The sequence below is a fragment of the Macaca nemestrina genome, chromosome 8 (genome assembly GCF_043159975.1).
Source record: "Macaca nemestrina isolate mMacNem1 chromosome 8, mMacNem.hap1, whole genome shotgun sequence".
Lineage (NCBI taxonomy): Eukaryota > Metazoa > Chordata > Mammalia > Primates > Cercopithecidae > Macaca > Macaca nemestrina.
Window position 1 is genome coordinate 146,847,701 of NC_092132.1, and position 7,921 is coordinate 146,855,621.

The following is a 7,921-nucleotide window of genomic DNA, read 5'->3' on the forward strand; positions in this document are numbered from 1 at the left end:
AGTGGACAGTCTTCCTTGCTGAAACAAGATAATAACCCATCCTTTAAAACAAAGATGCCCCTCTACTGGTCCTTATCAAACACACTTCATCACTAGGATGTGCACAGCTGTGAAGGAGTCTCATTGGGCTGTGCCAAGATAAAAGAAGCAGCTGCAACCACTGGAATCTTCATGGGAACAGTCAGCTCAGCTGTCCTTGAGCGACCAGGCCCATGTTACCATAGCCCTGCTGGCTTCTTCCCCACGGGCACAGAGGCGCTGCATGTCACAGTGACTTTCCTATTTCAGAGCAATTTTACCTCCTTCTCTAACAAGGCCTCACAAAAGTACTGAGATCTAGAGAGGACAACAAGTATAAAACCACAATGCTCTCGGTGGTTCCTGGGATTGGAACTGCTGTATAGGAAAAAATTCACTCTCTGATATGGGTGAGTTTTTAAATGTGAGTGTATTACTTTTATTATAATAATGCTAATCATAGGAGTCATTAAGAACGTATCAATCAGGAGTGATGCCACACATGAAAAAGATGGGAATCAGTCCCTTAATTCAAACTCTAAGCGCCAGTAAGCTTCTTCTCATAGTACCATGACATTTCCTTAAGAATATCTACTCAACAAATTAAGAGATGTGACAGCCTAATTCAATAAGCAAATCTAGATTAACTTGTATCCGGAAACATCAACAGCCATGAAGCCATAGTTGGAACAACTGGAGAAATGTGAAATATTGACAAGATAATAAATAATATCGAAGAATTATTTTCTTAAGATGTATAAATTGTATTGTGCTTGATGAGGGAATTTTCCCTCATATTTAAGAGATTCATGCTGAGATAATTACTGTGAAGTATCATGATGTTTGCCTCTTACTTTCTTTTTTTTAACTTTAAGCAAATTTTTATTACACAAAGGTTGTCACATAATTGGGTGTTTCTCTACTATGAGCACAACTATTCTCACTCTGCATAGAAAGGCTGCTTAACTTCTCATCTGGTGGTGGCAAGCACTGAAGTCCTGATTTGAACAGAACAGTAGTAAAAATGACTCAGTGATTTAAGTTGAAAGCTGTGCGTTGGTACATGACTCTTGTACCCAGTATCAGGAATGTACAACATTTTTTCATCCAAAAAAGAAAATAAATTATCCGTAGGCATGGATAATGATAGCTGTAAACCGTGATAGATTTTGTCAGCTGAAACAAGTAGCCAATGGTTATAGTGGTTTCTTAAACATCAGCCAATCTTTTCTTCGTTTTCTCTAACTGACTTCTCTGAAGTTATTGGTGAGGAACACTGCCTTGGGCTTCCTGTCACAATTCATTAATAAAGGTAAAGCACTACTCTAGGAATTAGAACAGGTCACCTCCCATATCACCTCCCATTCCACAGATTGCACCCATTCCAGGGCCATTCCCTTCTTTAGGAATTTCTGTGACTACAACATCTGCTGTAGTTAACAGAGAGGCCATGCCAGCAGCATCCAATAAAGCAATTCTCACTACCTTTGTTGAGTCAACAATGCCTTTTCCCACTATATTCACAAAATCTCCCAACATAATATCATAACCAACTTTTGAGGAACTTTGCATAATTTTCTCAACTATCAAAGATTCTGCAACCCCTGCATTCTTAGCAATGGTCATTGCTGAAATTTTGAGTGTTTTTAAAATAATTTCTATACCAATTTTTTGATCTTCGTTAGCTGGAGTCAATGAGTCCAGGCTGGAATGCACCAAAGCAGGGCACAACCCCCTCCCTAAACAATGCCTTCTTCAATGGCAGCTCTTGTAGCATCAAGGGCACCTGTAACTCTGTCTTTTCATTCACTTCAACATCACTTGTCCCACCAACCTTCAGCACAGCTACTCCATCTGAAAATTTCTCCAGCTGTTCATTCAGTTTTTCCTTTTCGTATTCACTAGTGGTGACATGTGACTGGTCAATGATTTCTTGAATACATTTTTCAATTGGAGCCTTGTTACCTCTCCAACTTCTCGTAAGTCACGAGGCTGAACATCTTCAAGATTTAGTGTCAGTCCCCTTCTCCAAGCACTGCACCACCAGCAGCAATATCTTTAAGCTGATTCTTTCTATTGTCACCAAACCCTGGAGCTTTGACTGCCACAACCTGAAGATCAACCTTTAGCCTATTGGAGACAAGTGTACTTAGAGCTTCTCCATCAATGTCTTTAGCAATTATGACCAAAGATTTACGGTGAGCACTGGCAATTTCAAGACCAGGTACAATGGACTGGACACCAGAAATTTTCTTTTCACGCAACAGAACATAGGCATCCTGGAATTCACATTTCAGACCTTTTGATGTATTCATAAAGTATGGAGAAATATATCCTCTGTCAAATTTTCATGTCTTCAATAATTTCTCATTCATCGGTCAACGTTTTTCCAAACTTTACTGTGATGACACCTTTTCTTCTAACCTTTTTCATTGCATCAGAGATGATGTTACCAATTTGTCTGCATTTGCAGAAATTGTAGCAACCTGCACAATTTTCAGGTTTGGTCACAGGTTTAGACTGCTTTTTAAGTTCAGCGAATACAACATCAATAGCTAACGTCACACCTCTTTTGATTTGCACTGGAATTAGCACCTTTGCTAACCTTCTGGAAGCCTTACTTGGAAAGAGAGGGTAGCAGTGCAGTAGCAGTGGGAGTGCCATCCCCAGTCTCTTCATTTGTGTTATTGGCAACATCTTGGACAAGTTTAGCTCCATGGTTTTTATATTTATCCTTTAAGTCAATTGACTTTGCATCAGTCACACCATCTTTTGTTACTTTGGGACTTCCCCAGCTCTGTTCAGTAATCACTGTTCTTCCCTTTGGCCCCATTATAAGGCTACAGCATCGGCTAAAAGGCCTACACCTTGAAGCATTAAGGCTCAGATATTGGCACCAAATTGTACATCTTTGGCATCAGTCTGAGTGAGATGAGGAGCCAGTACCCTGGACACCGGGCTCATCTGGCAAAAGACTGTGGGTCATTGAAGCATTTCTGCGGGGCGGTGGCAGGACATGCGCATGGCGAGGCAGGTCATCAGCAGCAAGTGAGGGCTGCGCCTTACTTTCTAAAGGTGACATGCAAATATACCAAAAAAACAAAGGCCATAAATTATTAATTTAGGCAGAGCACATAAAGGTTTTATTTCCTATTCCGTTTCTCTGTATGCTTTCTTCACTAGGAAGAAATAGTTTTAGTGTCAGGAATGAATGAGTCTGCCCCTCAATTCCAGCCTGCTCAACACACAGGGAGACAAACTCCTGACAATCCGAGTGACTCCTTGGTGACTGAGCTCCAGCCCTGGATGCATATTTGTTTAGCAGTTCTGACAGCACTTGACCCAGCCCTCTCTTTGCATATGCCATCAGAACCTTCTTTTTTTTTTGCTTTGAGACTGAGTCTTGCTCTGTCATAAGCGATTCCCGTGCCTCAACTCCCAAATACCTGGAATTATAGGCATAAGTCACCATGCCTGGCTAATTTTTGTATTTTTCATAGAGACGGGGTTTTGTCATGTTGGTCAAACTGGTCTCATACTCCTGACCTCACGTGAGCCACCTGCCTCAGCCTCCCATAGTGCTGGGATGACAGGCCTGAGCCACCATTCTAGGTCCAGAAACTTCCTTTTATAAAAATGTCATTAAGTATCTTGGCCACACAATATCACTACCAGCTTCCTTTAAATCCACCCCTGGCCTGACAGGAATCAGGGTTCTTCAGAACCTGACATTCTAAAGGAAGAGACCAGGCAGGCCATGAGTAAAGGCTCATCGTCCCCATGGCTCTGTCACAGCTGCACTGCCGAGACATCACAGACACGGACACTAGGGCCTGCTTGTTTCTCAAACTGCCCTTAGAGCCAAAGAGGGAGGAACTAGGATGAAGGTCACTCATTTTCCTGAGAAAGGTCCTCTCCTGAGGGCCCGGCACAGGGCTCTGTCCATTGCCTGTGGCCGCAGATTGCTCCTCTGGGTTACGGAGAAAGGACAGGGTCCTGAGAGACCTCAGAGACTTCACACAGCCCTGAAAACATCGGGCTCCTTCAAAAGTGTGTCCCATCACCAACAAGGAGACTATGTGGAGGCCTTGCACCCCCACTCCGTGCCGCTCCACCAAATCCCAGCAACAGTGAGCTCCCTTCACGCTGACGTCTGTAGAAAGCAGAGAAAGCCTAGCTCCCAGAGCCCTGAAGTCCTGTGGAGCTGACCTTCCCTGAGTGACGGCGTGAGCCTAAGGAATTCAACTGTGGGCCAAAGGCCACCTCCTGGCCCGGGCCTAGGTGGACTCTGAGGGGACACATGTAGTCACAATCCCACCCTCCATTCTCCTTCTCAGAGGAAGGAAGCGGGCACCCATCTGCCTCATCTCTGTCCCGGGGGGAAGATGGGGAGTTTCAGGGGAGCGTTCACATGAATTTCACTAGCTCGGATCACCTGGGAGGACGGGGCCCACCATGCTCCTGGTGCCTCCAGAAGCCCTGAGTCCCTCCAGGGTCCTTGAGTTTGAGCCAGCCCTGTATCAGCCCCAGGAGCTGAATGTTCCAGCAATGGGTAGAATTACATGGAAAGACCTCTCAATTTGGCCTGAGACTGCCCACAAACACTCAGGAAAAACAGGGCATCTCACAGAGTGGGCAGCAGGTGAGTGGCAGGTTACAGACCCTGAGTTTGAGTTTGTTCCCTTGTGAGACAGGTCCAGTCCTTCATTCTACTCATACACTGGATTTTAAGTGGCGCAAGATAAGAGGAATTTTCTGGTCCCAAGAGCAGGAGGAAGGGATTTTCTGGGGTTTCCCGAGTCCAAATTTGCATAAGATCTCCTGCGTGTGCATTGTTCTTTGAGGACCATTCTCTGACTCACCAAAGTGGTTGAATTCTAATCCCTGTAATCAGCGTTGCAGCCAATACCAGTTCTGAACTCTACCCGGTGACCACGGGCCAGGACCTTTATAAGGTGGACGGCTCAGTGTCTTCCCCAGACTCAGCTCCTGGTGAAGTTCCCAGCCATCAGCCATGAAGGTCCTGTATCTCCTCTTCTCGTTCCTCTTCATATTCCTGATGCCTCTTCCAGGTGAGGTGGGCCAGGGAAATGGGAGGTTGTAAAAATGGAAGAATGGGGTACAGGCTCCCTGTCTCCTCTCATATCCCTCCACCTATCTCTCCCTCATACCTCTCTTTCCTGCCTCTCTCTCTCTCTGTGTCCCCTCTATCCTTCTTTCCTGATTCTCTCTCTCCTTCCCTCTCTCTCTTGTTCTTTTATCTCTTTCTTTCTCCCTGTCTCCCCAGAGCATGACCTTCTTTCTCTCTCTTTCGTTTCTTCTACCCACGTTTTTAGACTGAGTAGACTGAATGCCCTACTTAGTTGAACCAAGCATTGCTTCCTTCAATAGAAAAGGAGCTTGAGAACCCGATGGACACCTCACTCTCTCTTCTAAGCCAATATGAAGGAGCCCAGTAGCTTGTAAATCTCATCTCCTCACTGCTTTTCACGTTACAACTGCTAAGACTGTGGTTGAAACCTGTTAGGTGACTTTTTAAATAAAAGTCAGAAATTTAATTTTATCTAAAGAAAGTAGTCCAGAATGTCATTTTCTAAATTTTTATATTGAAAGGGTAGATACTGCAACCTAGAGAGTTCCAGATAATTTTAAGGTGCAGCCTATACTGTAGGAGCTACTGCTGCAGACACTCTGCCCCAGGACTTTTCCGATCGGAGACCCTGAGAACAGTCCCTGCCACGAGGCCACCGCAGGTTCACAGTCTAGAGACGGCCCATGGAAAGCAACTTTTAACCGGGACGCCTAAGCTTCATTTTCTCCTTCATATTATGGAAATAAAATAAAAACCATGAAAGGATAAAAGAGGGAGAGTGGAAGGGAAGGATAGAGAGAGGGAAAAAGAAAATTTGAGACTAAAACCGAAAACAATTAATCACATAGATATTATATTGTGAAAGCGTCATGTTACCAATTTTATTTATGAGTCCTGGGTTTTTTGAGAAGAACGGGGCTCTGAGTGGCTCCAGAGACCTCAAATTTTCCAACACCCAGGACAGTATCATGAAGGAAGGCAGGGAGGCAGGGAGGCAGGGAGGGAGGGAAGGAGGCAGAGAGGGACGGAGGCAGGGAGGGAGAGAGGCAGGATGGCAGGCAGGGAGCAAAGGAGGGAGGGAGGCAGGGAGGGAGGGACAGAGGCAGGGAGGCAGGGAGGGAGGGAGAGAGGCAGGGAGGGATAAAAAAAGAAGAATGGGGTGAAACCAGGACTTAGATATTAAAACAAGCAATTACAAAAGTTTATTTCTATGGTTAATTGTGGTTTTCAACTGTAAGTTACATGGTGTTAATTTCACATTGAACAATTTCTGTGAGTTGTATCTTTTTATCCCTTCTCAGATCAAATACTTAACAGACTAAATGATTTGAAAAGCAAAAAGTTACTGGCTTGTGTGTTAAAAGGGAGGTAGGGTGGCTTTGATCTTATCTACTTGTGGTGGAGCTGAAGTCACAAGAGAACATTACCAAGCTTCTACCAGACCCCACCGGGAGACGCCAGTCACTCAGGAGAGATCAGGGTCTTTCACAATCAGATTCGACAAAAACTAACATCCCCCAAACCACAGCAGTGCCAGTTTCCATGTCAGAAACTTCCATCCAAATGATTGACTCACGTCTCATGGAAAAGCCCTGGCTTCAGAAAGAAGTCCACTGCAGATCTATTCAAGGCAATACAGACACAGCGTTTGTGTTTTTGCAACATGAGTTTTGAGTTCTAACACGCTGTTTGCTCTTTTTGTGTTTTTCCTGTTAGGTGTTTTTGGTGATATAAGGAATCCTGTTACCTGCCTTAAGAGTGGTGCCATATGTCATCCAGGCTTTTGCCCTAGAAGGTATAAACATATCGGCGTCTGTGGTGTCTCTGCAATAAAATGCTGCAAAAAGCCATGAGGAGGCCAAGAAGTTGCTGTAACTGATGTGGATTGAGAAAGGGCTCCCTCATCAGAGATGTGCGACATGTAAACAAAATTAAACTGTGGTGTTCAGATTTACAGAATCTTGATCCTAGTCATTGCGGTTATGGTGTGGTGCTGGTTTGGGCAGGCCAATCTCTAACATCCTTGGGACACCCTTTTCTGCTCTCCAGACAGGGGTCAAGGATGCCACAGTGGGGCTTGGAGTGCTTTCCAGGGTCACAGGCATCTGTATTATTTGGATCCCTTGACCTTCTCCAGTTATTTCCGACTTTTCTGTAGAACGTGTGCTTTGATCCTCCTGCACCCTCCCCTTGTATGCCTACCCCACATCTTCCCTAAAAAAAGCAAGCCCAACTCAAAGACCACTTCCCTCATGGAATCATAGCGGATCTGCCAAGGGAGGGGATGCCCAGTCCTCTGTTCTTCACAAGGACTCCCTTCTTCTGGTTAAGGTTTCCTATGCAATTACGCCTCCTACAGAGGTGCATGAATTTTTAATTCTCCATTTAGCTATGAGAGTTCTACTGGTGTGGACTTTGTCTTATTCGTTTATGTGCTGCTCATTCATAAGCTATTTCATAACTTGGATGGCAAAATGCAGTTGTACAAGGGTGTCCTTACATACAAACTCAATAGGATCCAAGTAAATGTTCTTAGAAACAAGTCTTTTGGAGGGCACAATTAAGTGAGGACCATACAGCATGGGACACAAGCAGCAGGGAGTAAACCTCAAGAAGAAAGATGCATCAACTTTAAGGGGAAGCATCAGGATGGCTCCCTGGCCCCGTTCTCTCTCCTTAGGAGGGTTTGCTCCTTCAATCATGAACTCTGTGGGTGTATCCTACATGCAGAAGAAGCTCTCTATTTCTTCACGTTAACTCTGCACTAAATGTGCATATCATCAACCTCAGGGAAAATGCACCTTTCTTCCA

At 44.6% G+C, this 7,921-nt stretch overlaps 1 protein-coding gene and 1 pseudogene across 1 annotated transcript; one reads left to right on the plus strand and one right to left on the minus strand.

Moving 5' to 3' along the window:
• Positions 1–1,350: 1,350 nt before the first annotated feature.
• LOC105499845 (60 kDa heat shock protein, mitochondrial pseudogene) lies at positions 1,351–3,012 on the minus strand (annotated as a pseudogene).
• Positions 3,013–4,896: 1,884 nt separating this feature from the next.
• LOC105499844 (defensin beta 4A-like) lies at positions 4,897–7,069 on the plus strand. Its single transcript, XM_011772651.2, has 2 exons — positions 4,897–5,090; positions 6,827–7,069. The coding sequence occupies exons 1-2, from the start codon at positions 5,033–5,035 to the stop codon at positions 6,961–6,963; spliced, it is 195 nt and encodes a 64-aa protein (XP_011770953.2). The 5' UTR covers positions 4,897–5,032; the 3' UTR covers positions 6,964–7,069.
• The last annotated feature ends 852 nt before the right edge of the window (positions 7,070–7,921 follow it).